This window comes from Sabethes cyaneus, chromosome 2 (assembly GCF_943734655.1).
Source record: "Sabethes cyaneus chromosome 2, idSabCyanKW18_F2, whole genome shotgun sequence".
NCBI lineage: Eukaryota > Metazoa > Arthropoda > Insecta > Diptera > Culicidae > Sabethes > Sabethes cyaneus.
The window spans coordinates 244,055,847-244,070,759 of NC_071354.1; the positions used below are offsets into that span (position 1 = coordinate 244,055,847).

Here is a 14,913-nt window from a genome sequence, read left to right on the forward strand (position 1 = left end):
CACGATTAACTAATAAAAGACACATTCTAGAAGCCCTGAATAAGATCTAAACCAAAGATCGGAACGTTGGCGTAAAATAAAACAAATCGTCCACTGCTTTTAAAGACTGAACAGCCTGACAAATTGTTACTTGTGATAGTCTATAGTCCCCTATAGACTTCAACTTTGATTAGTATTTCATAGAATATCGTTGCAAACGATCGCGCACTTATTTACGAACTCGACTTACTTTCGGGACATCAAGTTGGTTTGAGGTTCAAATAAGGGAAATAATGTTGACCCGTTGCTACAGAGAGGTTCGATCAGTAATTTCCTGAGATTTAAATTATTTCATCACCACGGGTTTGAAAGCAAAATTGTATGTCCAAGTGATTGGTTGATTCATCAAGTATTTGTTGTTTGTTTAATTATGACAAAACATAATGTTTAAGCATTTGTCAGTAGTAAATTTCAAGAAATAATTTGTTAATTTGTACATAGTTCAGCTTGTAAAAGAAGATTTCTATTCGATTGATCGCTTGAAAAAAGCAAAGCCTTGAGTAGAAACGTCTTTTAAGACTTGCTCTATCTTTGACGACAGATTTCGCAGCCAGTTATTAGAGTACAGGATAATTTTTTTATATTTCAGAAGGGCATTGGGTTAAACGGGCCACTCCGATGACAGTCTTAATGATGGTCTTTTGTGGCAGGTCTCGATTACTGTGCACGTCCGAGAATTTGAAAAAAAACTATTTTATTTGAGTTGAAGTTGCTGAATTTTCCTTGGCAATGCAATGTTTTTGGGTTATTAATCTTACGATTAGCTTTATGACTCACGTTTTGTGTTTCTTGCAACCCGTGACTCAGCTAAGCCAACCGTTACTGCTCAACACATGATTGCACTGTTCGTCGGGGGTTCTTGAACGTTCTTTTCGTGGTGCACAGCTACTACCCACCCCTTGGGCCACGAGTTCCTTGATAGCTCTGAAACTGTGATTATTTCTACGTCACTTATCTAGATTGTCCTTACCGGGTAAAGGTATTTCGTGCGCTGACATATGGATGGTATCTACTCCTGTAGGCATCTTTTTCAAAAAAAAGATTGACGTAGATCTGGCACCTTTTCCAGCTATTGGCCAGCGTAGCGAGGTTCTCTTTGTATGGCATAAGAGATTTTGAAGCGTTGGAGCAAAAATTTATTGGGAGTTAGTGGTTCCTGCTCATCATCTCCAATAGTTATGTACATGAGGGGGTGCGAAATAATGGTATGCTGAACCTCTAGTCCTGAGAACTTTGTCTGTTGGTAATTTTGGAAGCTTTATTTGATTTTTATGGATTGTACCAATCTCTCCCAGTTTCCACCCACGTGCAGACTACTCGCAAGTCCACTCAGTATTTGATGCGACGGTTCCTTCCACCAACTTATCCCGGTCTATGAAGAGCAACGCTTCAGTCAGTTCATGTTTCGCGATCACTGAAGATTTTTAGATGGTCTCCTCGCTTGTCTATGAAATTGGAAAGTGCCAAAATGCAACCGATAGCTTCTTGCATCTGGCCGTAACAGTTGATACCGCAATAGATGAAGGGTCGGGTGTATATAACGAGTCTTGCTGGCATAAGATCTACCATTAGGGGCGGCTTCGGCATTCTTGTAAATCTGACAAACTTGCCGGATCTTGTAGCTAACAATTAACAACTACCTGATGTGATATATGTAGTGCAACTACTTTACTAAGGTTTCGTGCTTAAGATACTGCTATCGTTCGTGACCCAACTATACTGCGCAACTAATAACCGGATGCTTCCTTGGCAGCAACATAGTATGAGCATTAGTCGGCTCAACAAATTCACAGTGCTCGAAAAGGCGAAAGTTTGTTTTTGGAACCGATACCCCTGAATGCAACAATTTTATTTCTTCATCGAGCTCATCTTGTTTCCTGTTACGTCTATTGGTAAATAGAATGCTCTGCTTCAAGGAGTTTCATCTGCTCAAGAATAGGTATACGGCCGATAGGCATAATGGAAGTTGGGCAAAACGGATGATAGGCATAATGGACGTTAGGCATAATTAACAAAATTTCGCTTTTCTACGAATACGCACTTGATTCAACCATCGCTTGCACAATACAATGAGAACCGATGCCACCCATTTAAAATCAATTCTTTTGGCATAATGCTGGTTGGCATAATGCTGGTTGGCATGCTGGTTGGCATTTGCCAACGGTGTATTTGGCAGGAAAACATTTGGCATAACAAGATTCTGATTTACGAGGTGTTCAGTAAGTTCGAATACACTTTAAAAATGTGTTTAAAAAATGAAAATACTAGATATTCTTTTTTGAGTTGTGTTTATTGTGTGAGTGTTTATTGAGAACCTTTACGACATATTTGGTGGAAGCACCAAGCGACTAAGGACAGAATATATACAACATTTGAGCAGGTCGAAGGCAGTAAATATTTTCTATAACATTCGGCCAGTTGTGTTTCAGACATTCGTATGTAATCTGTCTCACCCTATATCCAATTCACTTTCAAACTGAGTCGATTAGACCGCTTGCAAGCTAACGGTAGATTGTCTAACGTCCGTTATGCCTACCATACATTATGCGCTTCCGTATCGTCCATTATACCTAATGTCCGTTATGTTTAGCATCCATTATGCCTATCGACCGTATGCCTAACGTCCGCATGCCTAACGTCCGTATGCCTAACGTCCGTATGCCTATCATCTGCATGCCTAATGGGGTACACTTCTGCTGTATAACTCTAATATTTCTCGGAAACCAAAGCACCCAGACTATGATTTATTTTTTTACGAGCTGACTCGACAAACTTCGTATTGCCAGAAATTAAACTGTGTTGTACATAAATCGTGAATCTCGGATGACCTTTGTGACAATCTCGAGTTTTGCAAGTTTCTGAGGAGCTCAACCTTAGATATTTCTTTTTGGCAGTTACGTGCCTATGGGTAGTTTAATGTACAAATTTGGAATTTTTCCTCACAGTAAAGTAGAAAACAACCCACCGGTTGCTTAGCCAGATAAAATAAAGCGGATTGCACTTAAATTTTCGCCCTGATTGTATAACATTTCGCCAAATACCATTTCGCGAAAAACCTTACGCGGAATGTACCAATTCACGGAAAAGCTTTTCGTGGAAAGTACCATTTTGATCCTCGGAAGGATCCTCACCTTACTCGCTATCGCTCGTTCGGACCCAACTGAAGGAAAGTAATAGAGACCAGTAGACATAGGAAAACAAATAAACCTAGACAGAGGTGATATCTGCGGGGGGGCTGCAGATAGTTTTTGGTGGTCTTGTTATTGGCTGTTATGTTTTATGGAAGAGTCCAAAATTTCTCGAATTAAATTAGTTTTTGAGTTACGCAAAAATTTCTGTTTTATTTGTATGAGAGTCTTTATCCCCCTACCACAGGAGGGAGGGGTCTCAAACCATCTATATATATATAAAAGTGAGCGTGAGTATGTTTGTATGTTGGTATGTTTTTACGTTTGTATGTTCCACCATAACTCCAGAACGCCTTGACCGATCTCCACCAAACTTGGCACACAGATTCCTTGATATAAGAGAATCAGCACTGGGGAGTTGATAAGAGGGGGGTGTTCTTAACAGGGGGAGATAGGCCATAACTCCGAAAACCGTAATGCCTGGACGGTTCTTCTCCAAACTTGGCACACATATTCCTTGGCATGAGGGAATCAGAACTCAGTGGGTTGAGGACAGAGGGGGGGGGGTCATAACAGGGTGGGTGGTTCATAATAGGGGGGAGGCCATAACTCCGAAATGCCTGGACAATGCTGCATCAAACTTGGCACAAATGTTTCTTGACATTAGGAAATCTGCACTGGGAAGTTGACTAAAGGGGGAATCCCTAACAAGATAGGGGGAGAGATCTAAATAAGTGAAAGGGGTTGCATTTCTCTTGCATTTAAATCGATTGTAGTAGTGCAACTGACTTTGAGAAAAGAGATGGGTTCTACCGAGGTGAAATACATGGAAAATAAACCTTTGTTTCGTCTCCATTATACCGATTTTCATTAAGCAAATAAAAATCTCCAGAAGTTAAAGCTTCGTAGTGTAAACAAGCCTCTCAGGCAAGCAATATACAAACACTCTTTTTAATTAACGGAAATTTGAAACCAAAGCTGCAAAACACTATAAGTTGAATCACTTACCTTGTACCAAACTATGTATTCGTCACATCAAAAACCTATAAATAAAAACAACATTAAGCAAATGTTATGCATCGGCATAACACTGTATGACAAAAAAAAAATTTTTAACATACTTTGCAAGTGACCTAGTGTACGTTGTTAATCGCACCTAGTACATCATGAAAACACATATGACATCATCCTAACACCCCCAAAATTTCAAGTTATTGCAAAAAAACGTTTTTTGGCAAGGTGTACACATACTATCATGAATAACAGAATCATTTTCCAAGTAATTTAAAGTTTTTTATACATTTTGGAAAGCTTAGAGGACAAGCTTTCAGAATATATACACATTCACGATGGTTCTATAAAAGTTAGACATCTTATTTCAATTAAATATGAAATAAAAAAATAAATACGTGACAGAAGGGGGAGCTGACTGGGAAGCAACCGTCATGTAGGGGGACGAGGAACGTGAGTATAAACATATGTTCTGTCATAGCTCCGGAACTTCTGGACTATTCTTCATCAAACATCGTTTGTCAAACACATGCTGTTTGCCATAAAAGAATCATCATCAGCAAAGAGAGAGACGTTCTCTTATAAGGGGAGAGAAAGGTTCAAGTGGGTAAAGGGTTGCGTTTCTCTTGCATTTGGAACGATAGCAGTTGTACAAGTTGTTTTATTTCTGAAAGGGGAAATAGGGTGGCCATTAAAACGAGGGAGGTTCAAAAACGAAAAAAAGGCTTTGTGTCGATTTATGGGGATTACCGAGAAGAAGACTGATTTACTAGTGGTTGGGGGACAAAGTGAAAGAAACTGACAAAGGGAGTAGACATATTCAAACGAAAAAGAGGGTTTTGTTTCTTGCATTATGAGAGTTTTTGTGACAAAGACAGATGTACAAGTGACTGAGTGACAAAGGGGCCCCGAGTAAGATCGGATAATCAGCTAGTCATAAAATAAATTCAAGACTCCAAAATCCCACAAATGCTAAATTTGGTTCCATATGCATTAGTTCTTGAGTTATGAGGAACTTTGTATTTCATTTTTATAGGCCCCCCGTCTTAAAGTGGAGAGGGGTCATAATTGTTGAGTGCTACCCTGTACCAACATCACCGGTTGCTAGAGTAATGCTACGCTAGCAACATTATTTGTTACCTTAGTAACCTAATTTGTTATTAATTTGTAATAAAGAGAAAAACTTTTCATTCGTTACCAGTTGCTCGAACATACAAGAAGCAATTTTCAATTCCTCCGAAATCTATTCCGGTCCAAACTCAATTCCCGCGAACAGGTTATGGTGCCCAGAGCGTAATCCGGAACAGATAAGGAAAATTCGAAGATTTTGAAGCGAAGCAGTTCTTTAGAAAATCTTGAAGATGGAATTAACGAGAATAGCGAAGTTGAACAACGGTAATTATCCTGCGTGGTCCTTCTCGGTCCAAGCATTGTTGCGGCGGGAACAGTTGTGGAAGTATGTTGAGCCAGGGACTCCACCGGAACCGTTAACTGACGCCTGGAAGGATGGCGACGAACGGGCACTAGCTACAATTCAGCTGATGGTGGAAGAGGGCCAGTTCGGTATAATCCGAGCCAAAACTACGGCAAGAGCAACATGGACGGCGCTAAAGGAGAAGCACAATAAAACTTCTTTAGGCCAAAAGGTAACGTTATTGAAGCAGATTACTAACCAGAATTACAAAGAAGGCGAAAACATTGATTTGTATCTCGCGGAAATCGAGAAGTATTATGCTCGGTTGGAAAATTCCGGATTCGAAATGACGGAATGTCTCAAGGTTGCTTTGATTTTGAGAGGGTTGCCAGAGTCGTTCGATCCGCTGACTATAGCGTTAGAAGCTCGAAACGAGGAGGAACTGACGCTTGAAATGGTGAAGGTGAAACTCGTTGATCTAGCAGAGAAACTGAGTAAGCAGAAAAGGGAATCGGAAGAGCAGGTGTTAAAAATCGGCAGCAATCAACACAAAAATCTTATCTGCTACAACTGCGGTAAACCAGGACATCGGAAGCGGAACTGCAAGGCGGCTTTAGCGGAAAGAGGTGACAAGAAAAAGCCGAAAGAAAAGGCTAAAACAGTGCGCGAAAACGGCCAAAAAGAGTCGTTCACGTTTATGGTTCGAAATACTGAAACAGTTTCAAATGCGTGGGTGATTGATTCGGGCGCGACTGCCCATTCGGCAAACAATATCGAATCGTTCGTGCGTTTAGATAAAAGTGTGCATCCTGTAATTTCAACGGCCGATGGCAAACCACTTCGTACCAAAGGTGTAGGCGACTGTACGATCCAGTGCGTTAATGAGGTTGGAGAACAAATCACCGTAACTCTGACAGATGTTATTTATGCTCCCGACCTGGAAGGCAATCTTATATCGGTTACAAAATTGGCGAAGAAAGGTGTTTGTGCCAGATTTAATGCAGATCGCTGTGAATTGGTGTATAATGGCAAGATTATAGCTATGGCGAACAGAGTTGGTGGTCTTTATCGGTTGAAGTTGTACGGTGAAAAGGAAACACTGCTGATGGTGGAGCAGTCTCGACACAACGAGGATTGCCAGCATCTTTGGCATAGAAGGCTTGGGCATAGAGATCCAGACGTGCTTAGTGAAATTGAACGCAAAAGCTTAGCTTCCGGTATGAAGGTAAGAAAGTGTGGTATAGTTCAAACCTGCGAATGCTGTGTCGAAGGGAAAATGGCGCGGCCCCCATTCCCGTTGGCAGCAGAGAAGAGGTCTGTGGATGTACTTGACATTGTCCATACAGATGTGGCTGGTCCTATGACTTTGACGCCTGGAGGTTGCAAATACTACATGACAATGATTGATGATCATAGTCGTTATACGGTGGTGTATTTCCTCAAAGAGAAGTCCGACGTAGCAGATAAAATCCGTGAATATGTACGATTCACTCAGAATTAGTTTGGTAAAAAGCCAAAGGTTATCCGGTCAGATAGAGGAGGAGAGTATACATCCAATGCTCTTCGTCAGTTCTACGAAGAGGAAGGTATCAAAGCCGAATGCACTGCTGGATATGCTCCGCAACAGAACGGAGTCGCTGAGCGGAAAAACAGGACCTTGAATGAGATGGCTCTTTGCATGTTGCTAGATGCGGGAATGCCTCGACGTTTTTGGGCGGAAGCAGTTAACACAGCGGCTTATATACAGAATCGGCTACCTTCAACAGCGATAAATGGCACACCATTCGAAATATGGTTTGGGACTAAGCCAAATCTTAAGCATATGAAAGTGTTTGGCTGCGGTGCTTACGTTTGGACGCCTACTCAGAAGCGGAAGAAATTCGACGTGAAAGCGGTTAAAATGACATTCGTCGGTTACTCCTCTGAGAGCAAGGCTTATAGGTTTTTAAATACTAAAACCGGGCAGATTGTAATAAGCAGAGATGTTAAATTCATGGAAATGTCCGACGAAGGCAAAACGGTAGCTGGTGGTACTTCAAGATACCTTGAAAAAGAGGCCAATGGATCTGGGGAAGTTGCAGTACTCAGTGAGATAACAGTTCCAGTGGTGAAGCAGAGTTATGAAGACTCCCAGGATGAATTCTACTCTGATGATGAAGATGAAGCGGCTGCTGATTGCGTTCCAGTACAAAGTGAAAATTCTATTGTACAGGATTCAGTACGGAGGTCAAGTCGTTCCAATTTTGGCGTAGCACCGGAAAGGTTGATGATTGGTATAGCATCAGGTCCATCTGCAGATCCAAGAACGTTCACTGAAGCTTTAAGTAGTGCTGACAGTAAGGAATGGAAGGTAGCTATGCAAGAAGAAATGGAATCTCTCCGAGAGAATGAGACGTGGGAGCTTACACATCTTCCTCCTGGACGGAAGGCCATCGGATGCAGGTGGGTATTTAAAAGGAAGGAAGACGAATCTGGAAAAGTGGTACGATTTAAAGCCAGACTAGTTGCGCAGGGCTTCTCCCAAAAATTTGGGTCCGACTACGATCAAGTATTCGCTCCTGTGGTAAAGCAAACTACTTTCCGCACCGTTCTTATTCTGGCAAGTCAACAACAAATGCAGGTGAGACATATCGACATCAAAACTGCGTATCTTTATGGAAAGCTTCAGGAGGAGATCTTCATGAAACAGCCACCAGGATATACTATCGAGGATCCAAGTGCTGTTTGCCGGTTGAAACGGAGTCTCTACGGGCTGAAGCAGGCTGCCCGTGTCTGGAACCAACGTATTGATGCTGTGCTCCAGGAATGTGCATTTCAACGATCAACTGCTGATAACTGTTTGTACGTTAGGCGATCGAACGGGCTGATGATGTTCGTGCTTATTTACGTGGATGACATTGTTGTTGTCAGTAAAACTGTTAAGGAGTATGAATTGTTCGTCAAAGCTTTGAAAGGTAAATTTAAAATATCAGAATTAGGAAGCTTAAAGCATTTCCTTGGAATCCATGTTCGATTGGAAAAAGGAAATATGTACTTAATCAAGAAAGTTATATTAAGAAGATTCTGGAGCGTTTTGGGTTAGGACAGTGTAAGGCCTCGAAGGTGCCAATGGCAACCGGATTTCTACAACAAAAGGAGGAGAATAGTGAACATCTTCCGGATAAAGAGCAGTATCAGAGCTTAATTGGTGCTTTGTTATACATCTCCGTTAACACGCGTCCCGATATTGCTATAGCGACATCGATCCTTGGACGCCGAGTATCAAACCCAACAACTGCAGACTGGATCGAAGCCAAGAAAATACTGCGTTATCTCAGAGGTAGTATACATCACGAATTGCATTTAGGTGGAAAAGCAAACATGAAGCTGGAAGGTTTCGTTGACGCAGACTGGGCTGGTGAAATTGGGAATCGAAAATCGAATACTGGTTTTTTGTTCAAATTTAGAGGCGGTCTTATAGCATGGGCATGCCGGAAGCAAATAACCGTGGCGCTATCAAGTACGGAAGCAGAATACGTGGCGCTTGCAGAATGTTTGCAGGAATTGCAATGGCTACGGAAACTTATGGACGATGTGGGAGAAATTTTGGATTTACCTATACTAATCCATGAGGACAACCAAAGCTGTATTGCGCTTACCATTAGTGACAGATCCTCAAGAAAATCGAAGCATATTGACACTAAATACTGCTTTGTTAAGGATTTGGTGAAAACGGGTATTGTAAACATCCAGTATTGTCCCACAGAAGAAATGGAGGCGGATATTCTCACTAAACCATTGGGAGCAATCAAACTTCAACAAATTCGTCAGCTAATTGGAGTAAAGCCAACTGATGTTGAGGAGGAGTGTTGAGTGCTACCCTGTACCAACATCACCGGTTGCTAGAGAAATGCTACGCTAGCAACATTATTTGTTACCTTAGTAACCTAATTTGTTATTAATTTGTAATAAAGAGAAAAACTTTTCATTCGTTACCAGTTGCTCGAACATACAAGAAGCAATTTTCAATTCCTCCGAAATCTATTCCGGTCCAAACTCAATTCCCGCGAACAATAATTTGTTACAGAAAAATTCCTGCCAACAAAAAGTGACAGAAAAAGATGAAATGCAGAGTGTTGCGGATACTCAAACACCTTTTTGTCTGTTGCTTATACTTAGCAGCTACAAAGCTGAAATATATTTAATTTAATTTTAATTACAATCGTATTTTACAGGTAAACTACTTCTTCTTACATTTTCAGTGTTTGGTTCCTTTTTCAGGTTTTCAGGTACCTTGAAAGCAAACAATACGACTACTGCAATCCAACTACTCCGATCCGATAACTATTTATAAGTCCTACTGTGTCAGACTTTTTAACTACACTATATTTTAACTTAGACTTCCAGTTTTAGGTACACTATACCGATTTTATTACTTTCGCTAACTAACTTCTCGATACTATCCGGTTTGTTTACTTTCAACTGTCATTCCGTCATTGTATTTACTCGCGATGGAAAGGTACGTTGTTCACTTTTTCGCCGCGACGAGCGGCTCGTCAACAGCAGAGAAAGAACGGATTAGCCAAAAACAAAATAATATAAACGGAGTAAACGGAACAGAAAACAAAAAATGAGACTAGAAGAAAGTGAAAACGGTAGAAAAAAGACGAAAAACGTAACAGCAAAGAGGAAATCAGGTATGAAAGGGCGAAAAACAAACAAAAGAAAGAGTGAACAAAAGAAAGAGAGAACAAAATAGGAAATATGTGAGAGATAAAGGGAACACGAGCTAATTCGAGGGGTAAAGGGATAAAAAAGAGAAAAAATACGATAAAACAGGAGGAAAAATGGAGAAAACTAGAGAAACTCAAAGGGAAAACAAGAATACTGAGAGAGAGAGAGAGAGAGAGAGAGAGAGAGAGAGAGAGAGAGAGAGAGAGAGAGAATAGATCCAGAAACAAACCAGGAAAACGGGAAAAAGAGATCAAACGGGATATAAAAGAATGGGAAAAGAGGACAGAAAAAGAATTAAAAACGGACCAAAGAAAAAGGTTAAACTCGACAGAAAATGACGAAAAACGGAAATGAAAAAAGGATGCCAACTGAAACCAAAAATAGAAGAAAAACATGACACAAAAGAAGAAAAAACGTGGCATCTGAAAGACCAAAAACGGAAGAAGCGAAAACGAAAAACGAGAAGCATGTGCGGTGAAAAAGACGAAAACGGTAAAGAGAAAGAGAAGAAAGGGAAGAGAAAAAAAAACAAAACGAGAGAGGAAATTGCAAAAATATGAGTGAGAAAAAAGGACTGATGAGGAAAATACAGGACTTTAAGAAAAAATAGTACAGGAAACGAAGTTTAGCGGAATTATGAAACAGAAAACACGGAACAGAAAAAAATAGAAAAATGAGAAATAAGGAAAATATCGAAGCAAAAACCAAGCCAAAAGTACAAGGGTCCATGCCCAGTGGCACGGGCGCAGGTTTGACGTAGGAATACGAATGTGTGGTGTCCATTGTCTACTTTCGTCCATCAGATAGGTTATTGGTGTGTGGATTAATGATGGGAATACTGTTCACCGGACAAACGCTACTGGTAGGATCTGTAATCAAGATAGACTTTTGTATTTATGATGTTATGTTATGATGATGTTATGTGTCGCTAACCAAAGTCGCTGACCGAATGACGATGCGCACCGTAAGGCAAGCAATGTTTCAAATACAACCTTTCCTGCCGATGTGTCGCGACCGAATGACGATTCGCAGCAAAACGCATAGCAGCCAAAACCATATCGTTCGCTGGCGGACGAGTCGATGGATTCTTCGGTTTGTTGGCGTCTCGCTTGGTGAATTTGGATGTCTCTTCGTTGCCTTATCCGGAGAAGCAGCAGCTGCTGGGGCGTACATTAAATACAATCATAAGAGAGCACATCCCATAGCTCATCTCGTATATATTTCTGTCGTCCGTGCTAGGAAAGCATTGACGTGGGAATGCAAAAAAATGAAAATAATGAAATAATGAATATTCGTCTAATATTTTCTCAATTACTAAACGTCTGTTAGGGAAACATGTAACCTACTGTGTTGTAATGGATTTTTTGAAAAATTTCCAATCGATTGATACCAATATCTCTAGATTCTATTGACGGATATCTGAGTTATAAGCGTGCAAACTTTAACTACTTTTCGTTACATGTTCCCTTTTCGTTTTTCTAAAGTGCACCCCCATATAGATAGAATAGAAATAAAGACGTAGTCCTACGTCAAAAGGAAAAAAGGAGCATAAAACAGGTAAATCATGTGAGAGAGTAAGACGAAACATGTCAATCCCTAATTTCAAGTAAAACTTCGTTCCCAAATTCAAGCTCAATTTAATGCCTTATGTTAAGTCCAATTTCAGCTCTAATTTTTAATCCAATTTCAACTTTGTTTTTAAATCCAATTGCTCACGATAGTCCGAAGTTTTCAACCTCAATCAACCGGTATTTTTGTGATAAGTAATAATCGATTCACCATCCTGCTACGATTACTCGATTTACCAAACCAAAACATTCCTCTGAAAGCTCGGCTGCCCCACTTTTTGTCTATGTCTGGGCACGCTAGTGTCCTAGAGTAACGCCCGGATGTTGTAAAAATGTTCGTCTATTTGGCACACGTTAATTGTAGCACACAAATTCAGCCCTGCAATTCCGAAATCTACAATAGTTTCCAGTTCCTCGGTTTCTAAAAACTCGTGGGTTCGACACAAGGTCCTAAGCCACAAATGTAAACTTTACTTACGCAAGTTTTGTGTTTAAACTAACTTAAAACCGGATATGCGGTTTCGCTGTGACCTCCAGGTGAGTTCAATTTGGAAAAGTGGCCCATTTTCACGCCATTGAAATCACTCTCATTGAAGTGACAAATTCGTACCATTGGTACTACTATGACGACACATTATTGTTGGTATGGTACGAACCAGCGAAGAAGCTGGTTCCACGCCGTTTGTTCCCATCAATGTGAACATCCATGCCTGTCCGTGCCGAAACAAATGAGCTCGTCGATGATACCGGGCGGAGTTGGGAAATTGGCGCGTAAAATTCGATCGAGTTGTGATGAATGAAATTCTGCTCGATCGATCAATCGAGTCTCGCGAAACCCGTGGCGCACCGTGGCAGAAGCCATTGAAAATAATACTTTGTTGTAGCCATCATCCATAACCACTAAATTCTGGTTTCGAATTTGTGTTGTACGACCGTTTATTTTTACACGGTGGGGCTTTGACGTATATAACTAAAAACTACTGCATTAGAGCAGAACATTTGGCTATAAGAAACGGACCAGTAAACAACGACGACCGACGACGGTTGGAAAAGTGCTTTCGCGTGCATCATTTTTCCGAAGAGCCGACAAAGAGTGGTGCAAGTGCAGGTGTGCAAGGGAAATGCAACGGGCGAATGCAGATTTCAATTGCGATTGCGAACATTAAGTGAACCAGAAATGGAAAAGTAAAAACAGCATGCTTTCGTACAAGACATATTATATGAGGAGCGCGGCAGAGGCATAATTAGCGTGAGGAACATCACGAGTGCACCGGGGAGATTCGCGTTTGGAACAACAAAAACCAACACCAGTGGGAAAACACTGACTGACTGAACTGACTGAAGTGGCTGCGGCGGTGCTTAATTTCATGCATCTCGTTGGGCGCGCAGCAGCGTTCATGTTCATGCCGAAAGCGCAGCAAAAGTGAATTTTTCATTTTTTTCCGCCTAACATTGCAACGGGGGCTCCAATTGTACGTTGTTGTTTGTTTGTTTGTTTGTTCGTTCGCTCGTCTCGGATCGGTTTCGTTCCGTCGTGGGGTCTTAGGCTGCCGCCGCCATTCAAGTGCAGGCAGGCAGGCAATCAACCGACAAGCTTCCACGCGCAAAACGGGGGCGCTTCGGTGCCCAAGCAAGCCCCAAGAAGCAACAGGCTCCATCCGTCAGTCGGTACCAGACCGTCTCGGTTGTAGGATCGAGATCGAGAGTGAATGTCGAGATCGAAAGTGAGCTGCGAAAAAACTAAAAGTTAAAGTTACTAGTTGCTAGTTTGGACTGTTCGGGAGCGAAAACTAGACACGCAAAAAAAGTAGTGATAGAAAAGAAAAACGGATTGAACGAATCGATTGATAAAAGAAGAAAGTTTCTTTTTGATTTGTCCCTTCCGAGCGGAAGAGTTGTATCGTAAGATCAGTGAACCGATTAGTCACCTCCGCACAAACCTAGGATACTTTGGGAGTTTTGACCGGGTGAAGTTGCCAGTTAGTTGCTTGCTTGCCGCTCGTCAGCTGATTTTTTGCATCGCAAGTGGAACGATAAAAAAGGCTTCGCCTTTCCAGCTAGCAAGATGCGGTAAGTGTTGGATTGAATTTTTTTTGTTCTAATTATAATCATTTGTATTACTTCCTTTCTATTCCGATTCAAAGAGTTTTGTTTGGTATTTTATCATACTACAAATTTTCGTCTGCTTCAAAAAGTATGTTTGTATGAAAATTTCATTGGCTTCATTGGCATTTGAAATAACTCAAAAAAAATATGCTCCAATTTCAAATACACCATTTGGTAAATCATTCAATATTTTTGTATCTAGAATCTATAATCTAGAATCTGAGTAAGAATGTTTTAAATTTAATTGCGTTTACACCGATAAATTATGTGGATTTTTGCTCCTCAAAAAAATATATTTCTTCATTCAGCATTCAGGTTAGCAGTAGAAACCCAAATTTTAGCAAAATACTTTTCCACTTACAATATTTCTTGTATAGGTACAAGATCTATCAAGATATTAAAAATTAAGCTAATTTCTACATTATTTCAATGCTAACGAGTCTTCCTTCAATCAATCATTCTTTATAACTTTTTAAACAAGCAAACATTTTTCCCATGGTTTCCAACGCAACGCAAATCTGATCAATTAAGAAGCCTCCGTTCGGACTTCACCTTCACTTCGTATCGCCGTAAGGCAATTCTAAGAGGCCGTTCGGTTTCAATCCTAGCTCTCCGGAGCTTCAAGATCGTCAAGAAAAGTTTAAAGGTGGACATTTGAGCTAGTACTTAGTGTACTTAGGTATTGACTCACGCTCTCACACCACGACGGCGAGACGATGTGGCGGGAAGTGAGAAGCAGAGACACGCCACCGTACCGCAGCGCATCGCGTCGCGTTGAGGCATTGACGAAAGCCATCGTGACTCGATTAACCCTTTTACCAGTTGATGGGCTTCTTCGAAGTAGTTAGCAAACAGTTGGGAGGGAAATGGAACTCATATGTTTAGCCTGTCTAGATGGATCGTGATTGGGAAGATGTTTCATTCACCATCTAGA

At 40.9% G+C, this 14,913-nt stretch overlaps 1 protein-coding gene across 1 annotated transcript in view; it reads left to right on the plus strand.

The window, feature by feature from the left end:
* Nucleotides 1–13,938: 13,938 nt before the first annotated feature.
* Nucleotides 13,939–14,913, plus strand: part of LOC128736844 (uncharacterized) — a 39,345-nt gene continuing 38,370 nt past the window's right edge. Inside the window, exon 1 of the mRNA XM_053831341.1 lies at nt 13,939–13,943. Within this exon, the coding sequence (XP_053687316.1) occupies nt 13,939–13,943 (5 nt within the window). The remainder of the gene's footprint in view (nt 13,944–14,913) is intronic.